The sequence below is a fragment of the Protopterus annectens genome, chromosome 12.part0, assembly GCF_019279795.1.
Source record: "Protopterus annectens isolate FY-2018-M chromosome 12.part0, PAN1.0, whole genome shotgun sequence".
NCBI lineage: Eukaryota > Metazoa > Chordata > Ceratodontiformes > Protopteridae > Protopterus > Protopterus annectens.
The window spans coordinates 600,413,137-600,440,471 of NC_056746.1; the positions used below are offsets into that span (position 1 = coordinate 600,413,137).

Below are 27,335 nucleotides of genomic sequence, written 5' to 3' on the forward strand. Positions count from 1 at the left end.
CACTCACACCCAGACATTCCACAGTCCCTCACACACATACACACACACACACACACACACACACACACACACACACACACACACACACACACACCAACACATTCAACAATTACATACTCATACGTTCACCTTCTTACCCTAACCCACACATACAACTTACAAACAATCTCACATACACTTACAAAACCCTCACTTACCTTAGATTCCATGTTATTCCATACACTACACTGAACAACAGCCAAACCAAACAGTGCATGTCATGTAACGTAAAGTCATAACCGTGAATTTGAAATATTCAAATTCACGATTATGCACTTTCGACATTTTAAAAATTTGCCTTTATGGTTGCAAAATACTGAAATTCGAGATTTCAGTATTTCGTGATTATAAAGGGGAACCACATTTACATATATATATATATATATATATATATATATATAGATAGATAGATATTTATATTTGCATTAACAATATGTAGGTTTTTTCTGCCACAATGTAGCTAAGCAAATTACAGACCTTGTTTTTCAACTGACATAAACCCTATTTCTGTAACTGAACCTATTACTTTCCTATTTTTTCCTGGATACAAAGGTCTGTGGTATATGAAATATGGGCTCTGTTTGATACCGCTAATATGAGCTTGCATTTTTGTATCCCCCTTCCTAGACAGGCATGCACCTAACTCATACCCCTGCTCTGTTCATCTAGCTAAATTGTTTCTGTCTTTTTCCTTTCATTTCCTATTCTGTGTCACCCATAGCATATTTTCTATAACGGCAAAGCCATGCTGTTATAAACTTGCTTTGATATAAAATGCTAATACATTGCTCCAGGGTCAACAATGACCCAGTAGGCCTACCTCACTAACAAATGGGTATTATCAATATTATTACTGCTACTATTATCATCATTACTATTACTATTATTATTACTGCTACTATTATCATCATTACTATTACTATTATTATTACTACTACTATTATCATCATTACTATTACTATTGTTATTACTGCTACTATTATCATCATTACTATTACTATTGTTATTACTGCTACTATTATCATCATTACTATTACTATTGTTATTACTGCTACTATTATCATCATTACTATTACTATTATTATTACTGCTACTATTATCATCATTACTATTACTATTGTTATTACTGCTACTATTATCATCATTACTATTACTATTATTATTACTGCTACTATTATCATCATTACTATTACTATTGTTATTACTGCTACTATTATCATCATTACTATTACTATTATTATTACTGCTACTATTATCATCATTACTATTACTATTATTATTACTGCTACTATTATCATCATTACTATTACTATTGTTATTACTGCTACTATTATCATCATTACTATTACTATTATTATTACTGCTACTATTATCATCATTACTATTACTATTGTTATTACTGCTACTATTATCATCATTACTATTACTATTATTATTACTGCTACTATTATCATCATTACTATTACTATTATTATTACTGCTACTATTATCATCATTACTATTACTATTGTTATTACTGCTACTATTATCATCATTACTATTACTATTGTTATTACTGCTACTATTATCATCATTACTATTACTATTGTTATTACTGCTACTATTATCATCATTACTATTACTATTATTATTACTGCTACTATTTACATTGTTTTTTTCTGAGTCAGAAATGGATTTACTAGTTTAATTTATGTTCAGATAGAAAATGCTAATTCACTGTTTAACTGATTTATCATCCCAGCATGCTGGTATTTTTGAAGCTATTTGAGTCAGAAACAGAAACTTAAAACATCCTGCGTTAACCCATAAATGCTGATGCATTGTTTAATTATTTCATCATTTCAGCATGATAACATAACAGATGATGTCCTGGCACATTACTTATACTGCTTTGCTACAGATGGAACCAGCCTTATGGACCAGGACGGCTTTGTTGTACTAATGCATGATATCCCTCTCGCTGTATTGGGAGATGCAATGGATCTCTTCAGTGTGATGGTATTTAACCCTTATATATTAATTCAATTCTACATAGGAAAACTGTGACATACAGTAAGCAGTAGCTTTAATAAACACAGCACAAGCCCAAGCCAGACAACCATACTGGTTCTAGAATTTGTTAGAATATGTATTTTTATTCAGTGTCTGCATAATAAGGGTTAGTCAACGAATGTCAATGAATGAGATTTTGAAAAAAATATATAAAACAGAGAAAAATAATCATCAATAGTATAGTCATGCATAGCTGTTATATAATAAATAGTATTTACTGAGAAAATAATCATTATGCACTTAGTTATACATCAGTGTCTCACCTATGGTAATTTTTATCTATCCTTGAAATAAATAGTCAAGAATGTGCAGTTCTACAAATAACATCACAAAAATTGTTTTTAGATATCTGGCGAAGAGAGCTTCAACTCAGATGCACAGCATGTCATCTTTACTGCAGTTTGGGAAAGACTGAAGAATGAGCCAGATTATTTTGATTCAACATTTATGACACACTGGTTTCAACAGAAGATGCATATACTCCTTAAGGGAGTCACTGTAGATCAACTTAACTGCATGACACTGAAACAGATATCATGCAACTCATTTGAAGTTGTGTAAGTATCACTATGACTCACTATCAAAACACATTACATACTATTCAGTAAGCTTTTACTTTCTACTTTTCCAGTACTGTTTAAATATTATTGCAGTAGTCTGTCTGGCATAATTTAGTTCTACATTTCCTGTTATAGAAAACACCTTATCAAAGAAATACCTGATTGTTATTCATTATATATTGCTGACTAATTCTATCTATCCTGGCAAAGGTACCATATGCCCATCTCTGGAAAAGCTTAGACACCTTCCTCTCATGCTAAAAATCTGAGAAAACATGTTAGTACTTAAGGGATATCAGATTACAAAACCCTCGGAACATTTTTGCCACCAAATCATGATTGAAGACCTCAACAAAGGTACAGTCTGTTTACTGTGCAGTCTGCTCCAGCTACAGGTGTTTTTTTTTTGGCAGATAAAGTTCCCAGTTGTAGACCCTTCATCCTTATTATTGACTTTTTGTGAGAAACTATTCTTTTTTATGCTAGGCCAACAGGGGAAATGCAACTATTGTCATCAAATTACCAGTAAAGACAAATACTCTCTGTCCTTTTTGTTGAGGTCTTGAGCATGATTATAAAAGACGTTCAATTTTTAAGTATTTTTTTCCCAAACAATTAGAAGCTCTAAAATTAAGTTCTATGCATATTGTGGATTAGCATTATGTTTTATATGGTTTGCCATTTTCACCTTCATGAACAGAACTTCACATGCATGAGCATATTATTGCATATCTCACATTCTAACCATATATATTTACTGTTTTAAACCACATCATTTACAGTACAAGAGAAAAGAAAAACTTTGCTTTTCTTGGATGTTCCTGTAATATGCTATCTGTGAATGCACCAAAATACAGTCAGTACTCAACAAAATGCTGCCTTCCTCACCCCTATCTGAAACTACTGCAGTAGAGATTCTAGTAAAAATTTGCAGCTGGGTTTTATATACTCATTGTTAGCCCTTTGGCTTGTCCAGACCAACTGCATATATAGTCTGGACCTCTTCAATAATTTTGAAAATTATGGACAGCTTGAATAACAGCTTCTGACAGTCAGCTTTTCAACAAGCCAACACGTCGATGCCTGTGATTTCAGATCAGCGTACATCACTTTTTTTCCTGAATAAGCATTTATATAAACAATATATATCTATATGTATATCTATCTATATGTGTGTGTGTGTGTGTATGTGTGTGTGTGTGTGTGTGTGTGTGTGTGTGTGTGTGTGTGTGTGTGTGTGTGTGTGTGTATGTGTATGTGTGTGTGAGAGTGTGTGTGCACATACACAAACACACTCACACACAACATGCACATACACAGCATATAATAGGGTGTGCATGTAAAGATACATGTGCAGAATATTATCACAATCAATAAAGGAATTTTGTAAATAAGCCTATAATTTTAAATTTTATAGCATCCATACTCGGAGCAATGCCCGAATAACTTTAAAATTCATCTGAACTTCTTCCATAACTTGCAAATAGGATTCTTTAGTTTAGTATGTCACTGGAAAAGAAGCACCTTAACTGAAACCAGTTTGCCTAGTTGCACTGTGTTGTCATTGATGGAGGAAAGCAAAGCTGCCTATTTCAATATTCAAATGATCATGTCCTCATAAAACCCTTAACTTGCTGATCTGGCATCAAATAAAAATGTACTGATTGATAAGCCATTGAAATCACCAGAGAATTCTGTAGGCGGAGCAAAAGGACTGCAAAATTAATGCGTGATACATGTCCTGAATGTTATTAGATGGATCATATGCAAATGAATAGTCTCTATATCTTTGCAGTGGGAACCTTTGTAGCGAATTTTACTTTACAAGTTGTATTACCTTGATTTGGAGGTCCTATTTTTTTTTCTGAAAATAAAGCATTAAAATTAAACATTAATTAAGCATTAAAAACTAAATGCAATATATTGCTGTCTGGATAATACCATATAGGGGATTATTATTCTAAAGGTGATAAAAGAACTGGAGGTGGGACGCATAGAAAAAGGAAAGAGCAAATTACTTATAAGCAAATGAAATCTGGAGGAGTGTATTCTTATTTAAATTGGAACATCTTAATTTCTTTGGTTTCATGTTGCTAGTGGTGAGCAGGTTCAACAACAAATGCATGACTCACCTTGAGTAGTTTGGCAATTTGCCTTTGTCTGATGTCACAACTGCTTCCAGCCTGCTTTTCATCAACAGACATTTGAATATGATGGCAGTGTCTTTGACATCTATTTTGTTATTTAGAGAATCCAGTTTGTTTGGAATTAAGGCTGCCCTTAGGTAAGTAGTTTAAAAGGGAAACTGTCTGTGATCATGCTATAGGTAAAATCAATTCAGAAGGGGTTATAAATGGAGTTTACCTTGCAGAGTGAGCTGTCTCCAAACTCCTGCTGGGAGGCAGGGGTGAGCTGGTGGCAATGTCACTGTAATTGCTATGGCAGCTAGGCTGGGGGAGGCATTACTGCAGAAGATAGGGATTTAGGCAGATAATAGGTTACTGGACATATAGTGAGGTATTTGGCATCTTAGGTGAGGGAGAAGGCTATATATAATATTAGCCTCTTTTCAATGAGGTGAAGACCTCACCCTCCCATCCTCCATTGCAACAACCTATTTTTATATTTTATATGGGGGGGGGGGGCTTTCTTTTGAATAAGGAAGGAAGTCATTCTTTTCCTTCCTTCCTTCCTTCCTTCCTTCCTTCCTTCCTTCCAGCATGAGTAAAAGAACAAAGGGGTTTTTCAGGCTGGAACATTCTCTCAGGCCTGTCGGTGCCATAATTGTGTTAATTATGAACAGTTTATACACAACATCTCATAGCAAATATTACTCATCAGCTATAGCAATCGGGTTAATAAGAATATTTCAGCTATAGCAATCAGGTTAATAATATTTAAAAATAAAACTAAAATGTGTCATATAAAACAGATTTTTATACTAAAATGCAAAACTTTACTATATTTACTTTGTTGCTCTTTCATGAATTATGTGCATGTTTCTTCCCTTTCTCTGAGTGTTATTGAAACAAAGACTTAAAACAAGATGCATGCGCCTTTCATATATTTTTTTGGAGATGGTTTTGTATATTAAACTGTTTCAAAAGCAGATTTATGCCACAAAGCTCGTATTATATGCAAAGAAATGAAAAATTAAAGGCAAATGTGCCAATGTTTCACCAATAAGTATAACAGTAAAACTTAAAACCTGAGAAGTAAGGGAAGCATACAACTTTATTAAAGTTTAATAGTCTTAACAGTTTCTTAGAATGTTTTATCTGCATTGCTACACTTGTGATTTCTATGGCACTTTAATGATGTACCATTTTTTTTATTTACTAGTGTACAAGCTTTGGATGATGTTTACTGCAAATCAGATGATGCCGAAAAGATAGCAATTGCAGACTGGATTTCAAGTACCCTCTCCTTGATTGGTAAGTATAACATTTTTAGCATTTATATGTGGGGTGTAACCGCAGATATGTTATTTCCTGATAAAATTGCTATTTGTTTAAAACAGTACTCCATTCTGAAAACCTAAATATCCCACTAAAAGTCTTGCAGTATGATGTAAAGGCACTACAGACAAAATAAGCTGTTGATATGATAACAAACTTTATTCTTCATACTTTAGTGTGGAAACAATACAATGGAATTGCTGTAGAGGAAATTATACTTTTCTTAGTATTACAGATTCATTAATTCATGCTGCTGCTGTGTATTTATCCTGAAGTGAACTTTAAATAATACAAGAAATGATTACTTCTAGTCATCTAAACATCCACGGTGATACAGAGGTAGCATTGTTGCCTCACAGCAAGAGGTTCTCCTGTTCTATTCTCGCCTGGAGTGCCTTCTGTGTGCAGTCTGCATGTCCTCCCCGCAGTCGAGTGGCCTCTGAAAGACATGCGTGAATGGGCGTGCTTTCACTGAAGGTTGGGCATCGGGCTGGCAACTCGGCACCATAAAAATCAACTGCCAATCATTAGCGGATCGGAGTTCCACTGTGGCGACCCCTAACCAGGAAAAGCCCAAAAGACAAACAAATATTGCTTCTAGTCATCTGCACAAACCTCAGTTTATGTTACTTACATTACATAAGGTTTCAGAGACTTGTATAGCATTGAAACAAATGGCCTTGATCTGTTTTTTGACTTGTTATGACAATACCATGCATGGAGAAGTGTACAGGTAAATGATAGGTGTAGCCAGTAATATTGGGGCATACTGATTTTCAGATAAGAAGACTGGGATATCACAAGGCTTCATTGAAGGATTCCAGATCTTTACAAATGTATTCTGTATTGTAACCATTTATCAGCGTTCCAATACAATTAATCTAATTAGAAATAAACCACACACTGGAGCCAGAATAGATTTAGCACTTTCATCCCGTTTATTACAGAACTTCTTCAGAATCATACACGACACTACTGACATCACTTCCTTTTATATCAAGAACAACCCAACATCACTTCCCACAGTAATTAAACCTTAAAAGCATAGTTATTAAATAACCAATAAACTTTCAAAACATAAGATATAAAATGTACTACAAACTTGAAACAAGACTTTAAAACATGACACACAATTGTTTCATCTTTATGTCAAAAATTTACATAATTCAGATAACTTTTAACCAAAACTTTATCATTAATGCCAGGTGTTACGTCAGCTCTTTAAAAAATCTGCCATTTCAACTCTATCTTCTCTAAAAATTGTTAAATAAACTTACAAATTTATCTGTATTAACTTTTTCTACTACAAAAAAGTAAACTTTCTAAAATTTTCACAGCTCAGAGAATGCTTTGCTAATGCATTATTCATATTGTTTTTTTTTATAGCAAGAAGGTGTTCCCTAACTCTATATTTCAACTTTCTAATAGTCTTTCCTATATAGAAATTTTCACAATTGGAACACACTGCAAGGTATACTAAACCCTCACTCTGGCAATTAACCTACCTCTGGCTGTTAAAGTATATTTTAAATGCTTAAAATAATGACTCTGTACACCCATCATATACCTACATTGATTGCAATTTGTGCAAGCAAAAGTACCTAACCGAGTAATTACTTGGTCATGATCTTCACATTTATAGCCACCTTCCAAAAATCTCTTTTGAATTTTTAGTTTTTTTATTTATAAAATTTGGTTGAGTCCCTATAACTTTATTCAATTCCTCATTACCTAAAATAATTTTTCAATTTTGTTGTACAATTCTTTTAATATTGGACCAATCTACATTCATAGGTAGTGGGACTGCATATTTAAATTCCTCATTCTGTATCATATTCTGACTAAGATTCTTTTTCGGAAATCCAGCTGTAAGAATAGGACGGTACTTGTCATCCCTATGATTCCCCACATACTGAATCACATCACTAAGAATTTCAACAGAATAACCCCTACAAAGAAAAAGCTGTTTAAGGGCTTCAACTTCCACTTTATACTGTTGGTCATCACTGACTATTCTACTGAGTCTGATTACTTGACATTTAAATACATTCATTTTCATATATTTGGGGTGGAAGATTTCAAAGTTTAAATAATTATTACTGAAAGTTTTCTTCCTATAAACATTACTCCTAAATGTCGTCTTATTTACATCCATCCCTACTTCCACGTCCAAAAACTGAACTGTGGTGCCTATGTTGCTAATCATAAATTCAAGTCAAGATACTGTTTGATTAATCTGCCTAAAAAACTCATCGAACTGTTCACTATTACCTGCCCACACAAATAATAAATTGTCAATATAATGTCTATAGTACCTTACATACTTAAATAAATCCATCTTCTCTAAAAATGTGACTTCCCACCAACACATCACTAAGTAGGCAAAGACAGGGGCTACATGAGCCCCCATTACTACCCCACTTATTTGTTGATAGATTTCTTTTTCAAACATGAAAAAATTATTATGCAGTACTATTTCCATCAACTGACAAATGACAAAAATGTCATCCTTACACTTCACTTTGCTTAAAAAGAGCCTCATAAACTCTATACCTTCATTTTGATCAATTGCTGTATATAGTGAACATATGTCCAACATGCATAACAGACTTTCATCTCCCTGAAACTGGAAGTGCCAAAGCTCTTCCAAAAACATCCAAGAATCCCTAAGATACCAGTTACTCCTTTGCACTATAGGATTAAGTATATTATCTAAATAAATGGAAGTTTTGGGTGTTTTACTAAAAGGGGCTGAAAAAATTGGCCTAAATGGTGAATTTTTTTTGTTCTTATATATCTTGGGGATGCCAAACAACATCCCCAATTGAGGATCATCAACACTCAGATATTCAAAAACATCTATATAAATGTACTGTTGATATAATAAATCAAGCAAAATCAAATCCAGTTCTTGAAATTTCTTTCTGATAAAGTCTTTAGACACTTTAAGATAGTTATTTTCATCTGTCAATAACTCTTTAATACTACTAGAGTAATCCATATTATTCATTATAACAAGTCTCTGACCTTTATCTGCTTTCATATATCTGATATTATTATATGAAGCCAACTGTTTAAGCACCAGGTTTTCCTCGTTAGTCAAATTCTCCAAATATTTCCACTGTTTACCTCTACTCTGTAAATTATAAAGGTCATTTTTCCAAATAGTAGAAAAAACACTCAAGGTGTTAACCAAGGGAGGGTTAACATTTTTGTTTTTTCTTAAATTGCCCAGCACCAGGTAAAGATAAACCATGATACAAATATCTTAGATTCAATTTTCCTACATACAATTTAAAATCCAAAATAGTATCAGTGAATCCAGCTTTTTTGCAGGCACAAATGAAGAACCTTTTTGAAGTACTTTAACCTCCACATCACTAAACTTTTTATTACTCAAATTAAATATTTTTTGTGTAAATGTTAATGCCTTTTGTTCTTGGCTTTCTTCTTTTTTCCAGTCCCAAATGCTTCCTGATTTGGGGGTGGAGTATTTGTCCCTGTAGTCTGACTGGTAAAAGGAACATTCTCCTCACTTTCAACACTAGAAACACTAGTTAATTGATCCCTATTATCATCAATTATAGGTATATAGTTCTTATTTCCTACTTCAGTGAAGGACTCAAGCCTGTTCAACCCTTCAGGCTTCCGAAATTCCCTTCTCTCATTTTTGTCATTTGAAAAATTATTGTTTCTTTTTTTATTCACTAAATATGTTTGTTTCTGTTGGTAAGCTTGTAAATCCCTTAACATTTTTTTCTTTTAGTTACTTACTATATTATCAGTTAATTGGTTAACTTTGTTCCCAAAATTGTCAGACATATACTGGTAAAAAGAAATCATAGGATGTTCTCTTAAAACATTACCAAGTTTCACAATCTCATTCTTTAAACAATCCATCTTTTCCTTGTTCCACTGTATTAACAATTTAAGTACTTCCAGCCCCATATTATTATATACTTCCTTTAACTTGTTAAATAAATTATTATCAAATTTCACTGAGTTAGGAAACGCGTACAATCTAAGCCCCAAAGGCACAATAGACAAGTTAATACATTTATTTAAGTATTGATTTTCATATATCAATGTTTTAAATCTAAGAACTTTTTTCTCCAACTGGAAAAACTGAGTTTTGAAATGTGGCATGTCTCTTCATATCTGTCTCAAGTCCGTTGGTACATCACTGTTGATACTAAAGTCAAAAAATGGGTCCACAATGTTGGATTCTAGTAATTCAACAATGGGCTTACCATTGTCAAACATTGCATCCGCTACGATGGTCCCTTCTTCTGAAGAGGAACGGCTGTTACCATTCCTATCTCACCTAAATGCACAACGACCTCCATTTCCTGTCATCCTCTCTAACAAATCTTGTGCTTTAGAAACGACTTCCTGTAATGTGATGGTAAGCGTGTTGACTTCATCGGGCATTGGAAACATGCTGATGTCATCCTCATTCATACTTTGTGTAGTCATAGCAACGAGTGTCAGAGAACCTTTAACCACCACTATCAAAATATTGTGATGGAAACCGCAATTATATTTAGTCACAGAAGTAAATTAAAAGTACTAATGCACTAGAACAATGCTACCAATTACCAGCCCTTAAAAGAGCTTTTTTCTAAAAAGAGAGAGATCAACCCTCTCTTACTCCATTACAAAAAATATCTCAAACGGAAGTCTAATTTCTCATAGACACAGTTGTTCAATCAATTACCAGCTCTCAAAAGAGCTTTTTTTTTTAAAACGTTCCCAATAACACAAACAGTAAATGTGTAAACTGCTGTCAATCCTTTACTAAAATTATCAGTTACGATAAAAATTACCAGCTCTAAAAATAACTTTTGTAAGGAGACAGTCCTATGCTTACCATGCTGTGTGTTAAAAACTGCTAGACAGGTGATGAAAATCCACTTAGCTTTTAAAATTGAAAACTGTTATAAGCTTGCAAATTATGAAAATAATTTTTCAATAGAAAAAAAACCCCCAGCAACCAGTGTACAAAAAAACTCAACTGAAAACTATAAAACCGCAGAACCAACTTAGATGCATGCATGGAGAAGTGTACAGCCAAATGATAGGTGTAGTCAGTAATATTGGGGCATACTGATTTTCAGATAAGAAGACTGGGATATGACAAGGCTTCGTTGAAGGATTCCAGATCTTTACAAATGTATTCAGTATTGTAACCATTCATCAGCTTTCCAATACAATGAATCTGATTACTATATAATATTGTTAATAGAGCTTTTTCTCCCTAGGTCTCCACTGAAAAGGGGTTACATGCCCAATCAGTCTTAACTGGTAAACATATGCAAATACATAAATGAATGAATAAATAAATAACTCTCTGATAGTGCTTCTCTGCTTGGCCTATGTACACATGCAAAAAAACAAAACAAAACATGTTTCTTTGTACACCAAAATGCATAAGTATATCCATTTGAGACAAGTGCCTGGCTGCTGCAAGCAGAAGCAATGAAACATTTAATTTGCTTTTAAGTGTTTGCCTTGATGAAAATCTAATGTTTTACTGCCACAGCAATAAGTTTTATTTCACACTGAGGCATTGTTGCACATCTGATGTAAAAAAAAGTCAGCCTTCTGAGCAAGGCTAACCAAAAGAAACAATGGTACCATGGACTAAAAACATTTAAAGCCAATGAAATGTCAAAGCAAACAAGTGCATAAATGTTATCAGCAAGCAGTGAATAAAAACTAATACTAACTATGGGCATGCAACAAAAAACTCCACACGATGGTCTCAATTTTAGCAATATGACTTGTAATTTCTGCTTTCATCTACTCAACATTAACAGCAACTTCATACAACCTTGTTATATTATATCTTAATTAATGACATCATAAACAATCTATCAATTCTTAAAGTCAAAAAAGCACCTTTCAACTAAAAATACATTTACCATACTAACTCATGGAAAACATATAAATTAATTTTGAATATATGTTAAGAAATGTAAATAATAAAATTCATAACTTAGATATGCTGTATTTAAGTATAGGTAATATAGAAATAGTCTCATTTAGCCCTGGAAAAATCATAGCTTTCAACTTAAACTGCCAAACTACTTCCTTGAATTCTAATGTACTAAAACAATGAGTCCCAAGGTCACACAGAAAAAACAATCAGCAAAAACTAAAAGAAAAATCTAGCAAAGCTAGACTTTCCACAATGTGATTCCTTGAAACCTCTTGTATTAGAGGTAACACAGGATATATGAAAATGACCCCTTAAGGACATCAGGTGTTTCAGCTGTATGGCAGTTCTGAATGTCCATTTATTTTTAAATTGCTATATTTTTTCTTTTAGTTTAAATCACTCAATTTTTCTTTTAGCTTTTGCTGATTGGTTTCTCTGTGTGACTTTGATATTCATTATTTTGGTTTGTTAGTTGGGATATTTTGCAGTCAACCCTAATGGTTATGTACATTGTTTGGGTACGACAACCCTGTATTTCCAAATGTTAGCCCAACATTCCACTTATGCTGTGCTGACAAGACCATAAGAAGGTTGAAACATGCATGTCCACAGCTAGTGGGGTTTGCCTTTATTGGTGTGAGTTTGTTCATGACAGACTTAAAAAAGGAAAAAAAAAATCATGGACATTCAGAATTGGCAGATAGCTGAAACACTTGATATCCTTAAGGAGTCATTTGCATATATCCCATGTTACCTCTAATTGAATTCTAATGTAGTCTCCCAAGCACCAGCCCGAGGGGTGGTGACAACTCTATCAATAATACCACATTGGAATGCCTGGACGTTGTCATATTCTATGGAATGTTTGTATAAAGCATTATTTGTGTTTATGTTGTAGATATTGTAAAATGTTCCTACATCCTTTTTCTTAGTGAGAGGTCAGTTTTGACCATGTAAAATACAGGACAAGATGTACACTTAGCTAAATATACAACCCTTGTCCTACTGCAATTACCTTTTACAAATGTTACTTTTGTAATATTTTTCTAATCTTTACCAAAAGAACACATAATTGTTGTACCATTATCATTAATCATAAATTTACACGGTTTACAAGAACTACATTTCCCCGCCCTGTGTGTTAATTTTGTAGTGTCATCCATCTTTGACAACTCATAAATGCTTTTTAAATTCTTAGCAGCCTTGTAAACAAATTGTGGCCATTCACCAAGGGTTTTAAAAACATTATGAAATAATTTTTAGAATATTCCAATAATATGTTATTAATAATAGATTTTAGTTGAGTAGCCCCACTATTATAGTGTATAACCATAGCTCTCTCTCACATCCTAAATTGTTGGTCACAACCATATTATCATTAATATTAGAATTCATGTTTCTTTGTAATGTGAGTTAGAGCCTAATAAAAGTACATTTCAGTGCCCTCATTCAGAAAGTCCTTGTTATTGTAATTGTTCATGTAGTTTCACAGTGTAAGCTTTATTCTTGGACATATCAAGCAAAAGTTTTACTTCTCTGGTCCAGGTAGCTTTGTCCAATATCATCCTAGCTAATCTAATCAGGTGTCCATTTGCTAAACTTTTTTTTGTGTAAAGGGATGGCAGCTGTGAAAATATAAATAACCATTGCTGAAGGTTGGCTTTGCATAAATTGTGGAAACAAAACTAGTATCAGTCTTTATAATGGCTTTTTCAAAAAAAATTGACAGAGTTGAAAGAAATAGTGTGAGTAAATTTTAAAAACTTAGTAGTGAGATTAAGATGTTCAATAAACTCATGAAGCAACTGCTCAGGACACATCCATATAATAAAAATATCATCTACATATCGAACATATTATTTATAATACTAAAAATATTTACTAGGAAACACATGTGAAATATCCTAACAGATTGTCATTGGTGGAGCACAAGAAACCCCCATTGCTACACTGCTCACTTGCCTGTACACTTCTCCATCAAAATATATGAAATTGTTGTCAAGAATAATGTTCATTTAAAACATAAGTATCAATATATCTTTAGAAGTTAAAAAATGATAGGACAAAAGGGAGGTATGAAAAAGAACTAAACATTCTGACTTAGGCATACAACTTAAGAAATCAACAACAACAGTTGTTACAAAAAACAAATTTAGATTTATTTATTGATTTACATTTGTTTGCCGGGATGTCTACTGGGCCAGCTTTGATCCCATTTTCAGTACAGGCCTGGGAAGAAAAGCTCCAAAAAACAAAACATGATAAAGCTACAGAATCAAAATACAGAAATCAAGCAGTGATGGTACAAAACACTACACTACAGAATAGATGAAACAATAAAATAGAATAAAATAAGTATGCAAGGCAAACAAGAATACAGTTGACATGGAATAATAGCGGATGTGTGACAATACAGTACTGCAGTTTTACAGTAGCGACGGAAAGATGGAGAACAGCAGATTAAAGGTTCTGAAAGTAAGGTATAGCCTTAGCGCTATTACTAATCAGGCATCAAGAATCAATAAGAAGATATGGTAGGTAACTGCAATAGTAGATTATGTGTGGCGGGGTGGTACATATTGGACTTAGTAAGTTGGAAGCACTGAACACATATATCAGGAGTCTGAGCCATAGGTGAGGCGGGGAGGAAAAGTAAGAAGACTAGGAATATTGAATTTTTTTATATTCAGTGCTATAGATGGCTCTTCAGCCTGCTCAGGAAATCCCATGAATCCCTTAGCATATACGTTGGTTTATGGAAAATAGGGTTTAACATCCTAGCTACAAATTCTGCTATCTACAAGGTATTTTTGTATGTTTTTATGCACTTTAGGAATCCCACATATAACAGGAATTACCGGATTAGTTATTAAAAGAGATCCATATAATTTAAAATCAATAACTCCCTGCAACAAATATTTGTGGAGGAACACATTGATTCTTTTGATGAGCTATGTTAACTTCATTGTGTGAAACATGTACATAAGTATCAGTGTCCTGTAACATGCTGAAAACAATACCAGACTATTCTATAGAATCAAATAAAACTGTTTCTCTGCCTTTATCAGGCTTCATGATACGGATAGTTTTGTTGCAAATAAGGTCTCTTTCTTCTCTACTAAGGTTAAACAAACACATGCATCTTTATTTAGCCAGTGAATACATTTCTTTCTTACACACTTTTTCAAAGGACACTATCAAAGGATGCATAGTAGGATTAAATGTACTTTTTCTTTTAAATAAAAATGTGTAAAATGTACATTATTTCCATCCTGTTTAAAATGAACAGAAAATTTGAATTTATGGGTAAACACATGTAAATAAGTGATAGCGTAAACCAGATCAAACTGTTTGCCAGGGATAAAGGTAAACCCTTTTTCAAACAATGTAAAAATAATGTTAATAAAGCATTATTTGTGTTTGTGGTGAGAATATCCTAACAATGTTCATAAATCCTTTTTCTAGTGAGTGGTTAGGTTTGCCCATGTAAAACACAAATGTACACTTAACTAAATATATAGACCTTTTTATACTGTAATTACTGTCCAGTTCCTTCTCAAAGGGAGACAGTGTCTCGTAATACTTAAATTGGAAAGGTTGCTTGTTCCAGAGAAGGACTAGGTGCTTATGCAAATCTGTCCCTCCTCCTTCTTATTTATTTGTTGGAACAGATTTAGTTCTCATGGCCCTATTCTTAAGTGAACTGTTTGCTTTACTGAGGTATGAGAGTTCTTGGACTGCTGGATCCATTATAGTCCTCTAAGCAAGACACAAATCACTCTAAGGAGTCTATATGAAACAGACCATAAGGACAAAGCCTTCAGTCTTTCTTCGTAGTGCAAGTATTTTAAACACCTCATCTTTTTTAGTTAGAAACCTCTGGGTCCTTCCAGTTGCTTGATATGCTTAGGAAGGTACATCTCAAAGGAGGCCCTTTACTCAATGTTTGGTCTAATCAGTGGAGAGCAAAGAGAGGTGGAAACTTCTTTCGATCTGAAAGAAATTCTTTTAACTATTTATTGTGGAAGGTAAAAGGATTTCCTAACCACTATTGCAATCTGATCATCAAACATAAGGTGGCTGCCCACCCAAGTACCCAGATCTCTCACAACATTTTCATTTTGAAGTGGTATGTTATCTATACTATAAGCTGCAGCTAGAGAGTGCTTACCAAATAGTACAGTGTTGCATTTTTGGCATTGAGCTTCAGCCAAGTTTTAGTACCTCATCTTCTGACAAGAGCAATCTCCTGCTGGAGTAAATGTAAATGTAGGTCAGACCTTGATGATGGCTCCTAGCTTGCAAACATCCATGAACTTTTTAACCAGAGATCCTCATTTGACAACTGGAGATCAGAGAAGTAGATACTGGACAGCGGAGTCCTCTGAACAGATCTATCCATAGTTCCACTAATCACCTGCATATTCTCAGAGGATGCTGCCCCTGCCCCCATCCTCTCTCTAAGCCAGTTGTTTATGCATCTAACCACACATGAGTAAATTAATAATTCCTGTACTTTATTAGTTTTGTATTTGGTGTGGTATCGAATGCCTTGGTGTGGTTAATGTTTGCTGTGTGGATAGCTTGTCCATAGTGTACAGTCTGAGTAACTCTCTTGAAGTTCACAAGATTCATTAGACAGGATCTACTCTTCACAACATGATACTGCTGGGGGTCAGTGGTTTAGAAGTTGCTTCCTTCTGTTACACAGTTTATTATTGCTTGAGACAAACAACTTTGGTCTTTTAAACCTCCCCATTTGTTTGCATTTATTTGGGACTGTCAATGTTGATAGATTTGCCCAGGTGTGAATAGAAACAACACCCTTCATATCTTCTTGTCCACGTGTGAGTAGAACCTTTCTGTATAATGCTTTGCATTATCAACATCGTGAGTAGTATCATTACACTTGATTATGGAGACGGCATTTATAGAATTTTAGGAAGTTTTTACATTTAAAGTCCTTGTATCCTGTGATATTTGTTCCTGTTAGTTTGGAGGTTTAGATAGAGAAGATTACTAGTTTGTGGTCTGAGTTGACCAATGAGGGGATACCTTTGGTGTGATGCATACAAATGCTAAGTTTGTTATGACCAGGTCAAATATATGCTGTTCCCTAGTAGATTCATTAACAATCTGGTACAGGGAGTTCTTGTTTATAAAATATAAGAAATTATGTACATAGGTAGTTCCCCCACTTATACACTGGGTACTTAAAATCACCAAGGATAACTATGTTCCTAATTATGGGGAGTTCATCAAGAATATTTAGGAATGATGTGTGATATTCTGGAGACTTTAAGGGGGTTCCATAACCTGCAGTGTTCTGTTAGTTAATCTAATTTTGTGTGATTTGAATTTTCAGAAGCTCCAGCTCTGAGTCGCTAGGTATCTGTCTCGAGGTAGTGTGGTCCCTAATATATATGAATACACTACCACAGTTTCAAACTTGGAGGATTCAAGGTCTGGAAGTTTGTTGTTTAGATTTCCAGCATTAAGTAAAGTTGCCTTTATATGGTCAACTGGTAGATATTGGAAGTTAGTTTGGGAAGTCCATCAACTGGACCTTGCCTAAAACAGGTACAATGATGGTAGAAAAAGCTTTCATGAACATAAAGAAGCATTGGAAGGATAGATGAAAACCACCCAGTCTAATCTGGCTGCCATACCTGTACTGAAAACCATTTATGATAAAGTGTGATAAGAAGACAGTACACTAAAGGGGTACAGGATATTTGCAAACTTTTGAAGACACACATCACCCATTCTGAAAATACTCTTTATTAGTATGCAGGGAATAAGGCATCTGGGGTTGAACCACAAATTGTCATATCATTGTGCTGAGCATATAAAATAAAAACCAAGATTTTAAATTACACTGTACTCAAAATAATGGAAACCTCTTCTGAAAGTCATTCAGTATAGAAGTTTATAATTTTCATATCAGTGTGACCATTCTTTCTAAATACATTACTTTTATAATTGTTATGATAAAGTTATAAAATTAAGAATTAGCTGTACTGTAAAATTTTGCAGACTGATTAAATTCATTATCAATGTCTTTAGAAGTGTTTCACCATTTAATGCATTCATTTAACATTAAATCAACAGTGAAATGTTAACATGTCTTACAATTGTTTTAGAGTGCAGCAAATCCACGAGCAGTGAATGGCTTCTGTCCAACTGGAAGAGTTTCAGCAGTGTAGTGAGCTATCAAACACTAACTAGTGCCTGGTCAGAATTTGATGGGGTAAGTATACCTGCAGTATAAACACTGGTTTCATTGCAACTACATTCATTAGTGAGGTATCTATTTTTGATCATTATAGAATGTTTCAGGGTACAACAAGTTGTATGCATGCATTTGATGTTGGAAGATGAGAAGACTATGGCTTCTATTCCCACAACTGATGCTTGGATTTATTTTCCAGTAATGACATAATATTGCATCATAACTAGGTGCTGTACTCCTGAGACTGGCATCGTTTGGATGAGACATTAAAGTGATGTCCCATCAGACTAATTGTGTCATAAGTAAACTGGATGTAAAAGGGTTTGCAACAAATCATTGCATGGATGACACAGGGCTATGCAAGCTAATAATGTGTACTTCTTCATAAAGGAAGCACTTATGCTAATGAATATAAACTATAGTATGATTATTACAGTATCACAACATGTATCTTGGAGAAACAAGCAACATCTCCTATAACTGAAAACATACTATATTTAGATTTCCTTTAACACCATTAACACAGTGAATTAAAGTTGTGAGTTGCTAGAAAGCTTCTCATGAAGTCCTAGTTTTGGCCTCCTCATTATCTGCTTGACTTCTGCTTAACTATGAGTAACTTGCTTAAACAGAATGTGTTTGCAGAGTGTCCTGAAAAGAGACACGTGTGTCTTACAAATCTAATTATTTAAGAAATAAATTAAAAGGCAATATATCAAATAATCATTGAGTTATAAAAAATGGTAATGAAACTGCATCAAAGCACTCCTTGCCCACCTCAGTAATAGCACAGCAAGTTGGGGAAATCCCCAGTCAGATATCCATCTGTTTCCAAAAGCATTCTGGTATTAACAGCAAATGTCAAATATATATGATGAAACCACAGTTAAACAGAAATGAAGTGCAGCAATGCTATAATATTGTTCCCAAATACTAACACAGGTAGTGTGTGATCACTGAACCACTTGAAGGATTCAGGGTCTATTACCGATGTGAAGGTGGAGGGATATGCTAATGAGATTCTTGTGGTTAAAGGAGAATGACTGAAAAATAAAAAAACAGGGCTTTGGCTGATGAAAGCGTATAAAATGATTCTGACTTTTAGATATTTTAGAAGCATTTAATAGTAAAGTTACTAGTTTATACCTTTCCAGATATTTCATGCATACTTTTTCTTGTTTTTCAGAGTTCAGTCATTACTCTTCTCTATCCAGAACAACTAGCAGAATATGCAATAAGTAGTGGTGTTTGTGGTGTTTCAAGTCAGTCTAATGCTGATATATGTCAAGGAATACACAATATTCTCACTCAAAATAATCTAGACTATTTGGATAAATTTATGACCACACTGTCCTCAACAGCAGCTCAGGTAATAAATTTAATATTTATTCTAATACAATCACTAGGCACTAAAAATAATTGTGTAATATGTTTTTTAGCTTGTTTTTCATCTATACAGTTTAAATTATGACAAAACATCATTATATATACTTATTTTCTATAGCATGTGAATCAAAGAATTTATTACATTTATAGTCTTGGTTTATTTCTCAAATGCTTCATTATAAACAGTTTTAATTTCCATGCTTCTTTAGTGAGATACCACAGATGCATTTTAAATGTTATAAAGGACTTTTGATCTGCTAGATACTGCAAGTTAATCAATGTAGCTGTGATAACTAATAAATGTATGTAAGCGAATATGTCGCAATTTTCATAAGCCATGTTTTCCCTCAAATTTTCTCTTTTGCAGTCACTGCCACATTAAAGTGAAGGAATAATCAACATAATGGGAGAGTATGAATTTTAAAACACATAAACAAGAGACACACACTAAAATATAATTCTAGTCAAAAAATGCCAGATATCAGACACAAACAGAGGACTAGATTCAGAAAACTTTCCACCAGTGTTAAGCCTGAGTTATCAATGATTGTGCCCGTTTCCAGTTCATAGACAGCCCTGCCACAGTGCTTACATCAAAGAGGTGCAGCATTGCAGTGGGCTGTCTCTCTGGCCTACTGCAAATGCTAATAAAGTATCTGGAGGAGTGGCATATGATAATTAGTCATGTATTCTTCCCCCAGAATGTCAATGTAAGTGATTTACTTAGGTAAGCAATTCATAGACCCTCTCTGCTGTGAAAACCTTCCAGCCAACCTTTTTAAGTTAACTCAACAAATGGTTTGCAATCACCCATTACTCTCAGTGAGAAGGATGGGATTAAAGTTCAGTGGCACAGAGTTTATGGATATGTAATGTTGGTATATGTTTGTAGGTGTGTTTGTTGTGGATGCATGCAAGAGTGTTTTTAATGGTATGTATGGTGTAAGGGAAATGTGAGTGTGTGATGAGTGTGGGTGTTTTTGTGTACATGCATGGGTGAATGGGTGGCTCCATGTATGAGTACAATCTGGAGATGGAGGTGTTTGATGTGTAGTAAGTGTATGTTTGGTTTGTGTGTGTGTGTGTGTGTGTGTGTGTGTGTGTGTGTGTGTGTGTGTGTGTGTGTGTGTGTGCATCATGTATGGTTAAATGGGTAGCAATGTGTGTGAGTAAAATCTAGATATTTGGGTGTTTGATGTACAGTAAGTGTATTTGTGCTTTTGGTGTGTGTGTGTGTGTGTGTGTGTGTGTGTGTGTGTGTGTGTGTGTGCGTGTGTGCGTGTGTGTGTGTGTGTGTGTGTGTGTGTGTGTGTGTGTGTGTGTGTGTGTGTGTGTGTGTTATGTGTATGTGTGTGGAGAGTGCATGGCTGCCATACATAAACTCCCCTTAACTAATGACCAAATCCTACAATACACAGGTGGTGGGACTAGACAGTAGGGACTGTTAAATAAATCTCTAAGTAACTTCAGAAGTTAGAACATCATGTTATTTAGCTCAAAAGATATATGGGAGGACACTTGACATAAGTGAAAATCTTGAATAATACCCTAATCTACTTAAAAAGTAATAATACACAGGTTTTGGGACATGGATCATGACATATTATGAAACACGGAACTATAATGTTGACATTATTGATTGACTGTAATGGTCCATGACTTATGAGGGCTGTGTTCAAGACCTGTGCACAAAGGTGGAAAGGAGCAGTAGATAACACATGGGAGTCTTTCTAAATATTACTCTGATCTACTTAAAGAGTTAATTGATCAACAGGTCTTTCATCATGACACAGTTTCCAAACAACAAAGAGGAATGGAACTCTAATTACTGATATTGTATACTGAATGTAATTATTTATCATTTTCAAGGGGCAGGGAAAATAAGTAGCAACATCAGGGATGTCCTGTTCACTCAGGGACAGGTAGCAGGTATGAAGATGTGTCTGTGTGTGTGTGTGTGTGTGTGTGTGTGTGTGTGTGTGTGTGTGTGTGTGTGTGTGTGTGTGTGTGTGTGTGTGTCTGTGTGTTTAGATGTATGTATACGTATGACAAAATGACTGAGGGGGTGCCCAAGCTAATTCAATGCAAAGGGCTGCCAGTAGAGATTACCACAATAGCAACAGAAAAAGCACTGTTAAGAGCTTGCATTAATCACCAAGTGATTCAGAGTTATGCCATTTAGCTAATAGTGAGGTTTTTCCTTGTTGTAGGTGATGTGTCTCTGTACTGCTGATTTCTATGATTACACTAAAAGGCCCTTTTTACCACAGCTTTATCACTCATGGCTACTGAAGTGATCCCCAGGATGAAATTTCTATTTCCCATCCACTCATCAAGATTTTTCTTGAAGAGGGCCAGTACGGTGCTCTGCTTGACATATATGGGAAGTCTGTTCCAGAGCATGGGCAGTCTCTGGGTTATAAACTTGTCCCTCCAGCATGCTTTGTTGATTGTGGCAATGAGGTTGCGATCTCTGGAGTGTGTGGTGCGGAGGAATTGGGATTTCTTTACATGTAGCATTTCTAACAGAGCTGGGTCAGACATGGCTTTGTAAGTCAGGCACAGATCACCTCTAAGTAGGAGATATGAGACAGAGAATAGTTGGAGTTTTCTTGAGTCTGTCGATATAGTACAGTTGTTTAAGGCCTAGGACCCTCTTTGTGAGGTACTTTTGTGGCCTCTCCAGTTGTTGCAGGTGTCTAGTGAGGTACATGCCAAATGGGGCATTGTACTCGATGATTGGCCTAATGAGGGAAGAATGGAGGGAGACAATGACCTCTTTCTTCCTGGATGCAAAACCCTTAGTAATGAGATGTGCCACACAAAAGGACTTTCTGACTACAGTGGCAATGTGGTGGTCAAAAGAGAGGTTGCTGTCAACCTATGTTCCCAGATTTCTTATAATGCCTTCTCTTTTCAGTGGACTACCACTGATGTGATAATTTAAGGGAAATGGGTTTTTCCCAATGGGGATGATGATACATTTTTTGGCATTGAGCTTAAGGCCATGGTTCTGACACCAGTCGTTGGTCTCAGTGAGGCCTTTCTGTAGGATGTCAACATCACTTGTGGAGTTAATAATAGCTCCCATCTTGCAATCATCTGCAAACCTTTTCAGCCAGAGTCCCTTCATGTTGGCCTGGACTTCAGAGAAGTAGATACCAAACAGGAGAAGACCCAGGACTGAACCCCATGGGACTCCAGTCATGACTGGTCAGCAGTCTGACTTGGAGTCAGCTACTTCCACACTGTGGGTTCTATCTGTGAGCCAGTTTGCAACCCACCTAGTGATATAGGGGTTGATGCCTAGCTTAGTGAGTTTTTCTATGATTCCTGAGTGGAGAATGGTATCAAATGCCTTGGCCAGATCAAGGTAGGCTGTATGAACCATCTTGCCTTCATCCACAGCTCTGGTGACTGACTCAAAGAAGTCGACCAAGTTGAGCAGGCATGATCTAACCTTCACAAAATCAAACTGTGTGGGATCCAGAGTTTGGAAATTCCCTATATATCCTTGTTTATTAGGTCCATGATGATGCGTTCCATAGCTTTGCATATCAGACTTGTCAGGTTAATGGGGCGATAGTTCCCAGGGTTTGTAGTGCTTTGTGGAAAGGGATGACTGTAGCATTGTGCTATTTGGTAGGGACAAAGCTTGAGGTGAGGCTGTGATTGAACAGGGCACACAGGTGCCAGTTCACTTTGTAGTTCACATAGAACACAGCCAGGGATATTGTCAGGTCCCATAGAAGCTGTGTTCTTGGCCTTTATTCAGTTTTATAGTACATAGACTGCTGTGTTGCGTGACTTTCTGTGTTATTTGCTACAGCCAAAAAGGACAAAATGTCCAGCTGCCTGCTACGTCACTCTATCCTATCGTGTTGCACTGTACATGATAGGCAATAAAGTGATGCTATCTCTAAACTGTGTACTATACACTATGTGGCTTTTCTAACCTCTGCTAGCCTGCTATGCTTGTGCACATGGGACAATTATGAATTTTCACAATATTGTAGCAAAGCAGTAGTAAAAGCAGTTATTTCCAGTAGTATAGATTAAACTTGAAAATAAACATCTGTTCAGTTGAAAATACATCACCTAAGCTAGTAGAGTTATTTATTACCTGTTTCTGAAATTATCACTATAACCATGACCATGACATAGTACTGCACAATTATTTTTTCTTCATGTTTTCATTCTTTTTATTGTTTAGTGTTAATCAAACTGTCTATTTTACCTTCAGCATTCCAGAAATTTAGAGAGATGCATCCTTCAAATGATTCCATTTCTTTAACAAGATCTACTTTGTTTCATATTATGTTGTAAATTATTTAGTGGCATAAGAAATACAGCACAGTCACTGGATAAATGCTGATATCAATTTGCTGAAGATTAAACTCATGCAAAGAAAGAAATAATAAGTATTTAATCTTTTTTATTGTTGTTGTTTTAGGCCAGTCAGCAACTTAACATCACCTTTGCACGAAGTGTTCTAAAAACAACTTTTTTAAAACTAAAATCAGACTCTTCAGATGTTTGTGCTTCTTCCATTCAAAGCTGGTTTCAAGAAAAGTTACAGAGTGTTATGTGGTCTATTAATGTGGAATTACTGGGACAGATTCCAGAACCAAAGGACTGTAGTAGCTTCCAAGCAATGTGAGTACAGCTATACTTCTGCATTTGAGACTGATGCCTCCTAGTGTCTTTTATTTAAGGGAAAGATTAAAGATGGTCTCCTGTATTTCATATGAAATATGTCTAAATATAAAGGTACTATCCTTTATTACTGGTAAAAAACACCATGGGCTATCCATCTAATCCTACCAGACAAGGAATCTTAACTATAGAAGACTGCAGACTGCAGAAACATTTCCACTTTTACAGATGAGTTTAGGCTTGGGGGGAGGCTAGTAACCACTATTTGAAAATGTTGAGTAATCATATGCCTGTGGAGTAAGTAAGCTGTACTGCCCATAAATGTCAATGCTGGAAGGTAATGAACGCCAATTTATTTTCTATGCAAGGGTTTTGTCAGACATATTATCAGTTCTAATTTGACAATAGGCATGAGAGAAGAATTCAGTTATACATCTTGGTGACAGTTTTCTCCACTGAAAATATTGTTCATGTCAGATCATGTTCTGGTCAGCCTCAAAAGACCATGAAAGTAGATACTTTAGGATGGGCACCCCGAATTGAAAATATGCATACATAATATGTACAAGTAGAACACAAATGAGAATTTAAAGGAAATAATATGCTTTAATTCAGATGTTTCTGTATGGTGTACTGGAAATAATCCTGGCTATAAATACAGCGTTTACAGAGACCAATCCACTGATGTATTTTAAGGAGGTTAACATACAACAAAATAGTAATAGAAACCACAAGCTGACAAAGTCAGTGAGTTTGCCCACAAGACCATTTCAATGCCTTTTAAGCTCAGTGTGTAGGCAGTTTATTTAGACAGTAATAGAAAGCACAAACTGACTTAAAGTCAGTGAGTTTGCCGACAAGACCACAGACATTAACAGAAACCACAAGCTGACCTAAAGTCAGTGAGTTTGACGACAAGACCACAGACATTAACAGAAACCACAAGCTGACCTAAAGTCAGTGAGTTTGCCGACAAGACCACAGACATTAACAGAAACCACAAGCTGACCTAAAGTCAGGGAGTTTGCCGACAAGACCACAGACATTAACAGAAACCACAAGCTGACCTAAAGTCAGGGAGTTTGCCGACAAGACCACAGACATTAACAGAAACCACAAGCTGACCTAAAGTCAGGGAGTTTGCCGACAAGACCACAGACATTAACAGAAACCACAAGCTGACCTAAAGTCAGGGAGTTTGCCCACAAGCCCATTTCAATGCCTTTTAAGCTAAGCATGTAGGCAGTTTATTTAGACATGTACTACTAAGGAAATTAACTGGTAAAACTGGTCAGCCTTTATTTCTGTCTTCACTTGCAAAGTGTGGGAATCTGTACAGTTCAGATTGAGACAGTGCTTCCAGGTTATCCCTTAAGAGAGGCTCATGTGCCTTGTATGCTTGCCTGGTCTACATTTGAGTAAAATGAAATAAATCAAGAAAGGATAATATAGCTAGTTGCTAGCTTTATGTTAAGGTTACACAATCTCTGCATGCAGTTACCTACTACTGCTTGCTCTTAATATTTTTTCAATAAACTGCAGTTGACCTAGAAAAGTGTATAGCTCCTGACCACTTAAGTGTTGCCCAGTCAGTTAAGACCAACCAATCAAATGGTCCTTCACTGGGAAACGTTATAATTAATTCTGAGATTTAGCAATCTAAGAATTATTTAATGGACAAAGGGTGCATAAGGGGCATTGAAGTGATGTTCAGATACATTACTGAGTCCAGCCATACTGAGATTTTAAACATAATACATTAAACATGAAATACTTGCATTATCTAAATGTTTATCTTGACAAATATCAAACAAAATTTAGAAACATCATTTTAGCAAGGGGTGGCTCTGACCCTGTTCCCAGAGTCTGACATCTCTGCCCAGCCCCCAAAATTCTAAATTACTACCTTTAATTTTACATAAACTCAGAGAAATTTAGTAAAATTATTTACCATTTCCATTTATTCTGAGTAGTACAGCCTCAAAGATCTATGTTCTGTATGTAATATTAACAACAGCTAATGCAATGCTGCATTCATATTAGAAGTCTGCAAAGTGTAGCATTCCCATGCTCAGTTTATTTCCTTAATATATCATAGGAACATGAAGACTGTCATCCTCTACTTTTTTGGTCAAACCATTACCTGCATTATCCTTTAGCTTACAATGATGACGTTTCTTCAGTGAATACAAGTTACCAACTCATTCACCCTAGGATTATGTAGCATCACATTTCATACTGTATACTTTCCCATCAGTGTTTTCTCTTTCAGCTCATAAACACAAAAAATGCACACTTCTATGTACACATACTAAAAGATGAATGATTGTCATATATCTGGTTATTAGTTTTCCATAGTCATTACCCCCCAAATTTTGGAGTTTACTGCTTCTAAGTCAACAAAAAGGTTATCATTAAAGGTATCTCTTAACATCTGACACAAAACTCAATCCAACTATTGCAGTTAACATCCATTTTAAGCAGTAAAACACAAGTATATTGTCAACTGAGAAGCCATACCTGAATGAAAACAATTTTATATACCATATCCTCTCTCTGTATCATAGGTGTCTCACTTTAATTATTCAGAATTCTTCAAATTTGTTAAAGATTATATTATAAAGACACACTTTTCAATATATTCTATAGAGGTGTTGAATCAAACCTTATGCAAAGAAACCAAAACACTTTCATCTCTGATGCTACCAGTGTGCAGACTATCCCTCATGATTCTATAAACATACAATTCTGCATCCAGTGATAAGGTATCAGTTGGAATTGTGCTCAATCATAGCATGAAGGGTTTTATCATGTGATGCTGAGTCAGGCAGGTATTCACCATGACCAGTGCCCCCACAAAGAATGCACAAGTTGGTGTGACATTTTATTTACAGTACATAACTACTACACTGGTTAAAATTATGCACTAACCATAACATAAATGCAAAGTAACCAACCTGACCTCCATGAAGTTGACTGCTATGTCTAGGTAGCATGTGAAACTGCCCCCC

At 35.1% G+C, this 27,335-nt stretch overlaps 1 protein-coding gene across 2 annotated transcripts in view; it reads left to right on the forward strand.

The window, feature by feature from the left end:
* The window catches only part of LOC122816737, a 228,421-nt gene that overhangs the window by 16,522 nt on the left and 184,564 nt on the right, over positions 1–27,335 (forward strand). For both annotated transcript variants that reach the window (XM_044089730.1, XM_044089731.1), the window contains exons 7-12: positions 1,885–2,037; positions 2,437–2,648; positions 5,994–6,085; positions 18,194–18,300; positions 19,469–19,651; positions 24,122–24,324. In XM_044089730.1, coding sequence (XP_043945665.1) covers positions 1,885–2,037; positions 2,437–2,648; positions 5,994–6,085; positions 18,194–18,300; positions 19,469–19,651; positions 24,122–24,324 — 950 coding nt within the window. The remainder of the gene's footprint in view (positions 1–1,884; positions 2,038–2,436; positions 2,649–5,993; positions 6,086–18,193; positions 18,301–19,468; positions 19,652–24,121; positions 24,325–27,335) is intronic.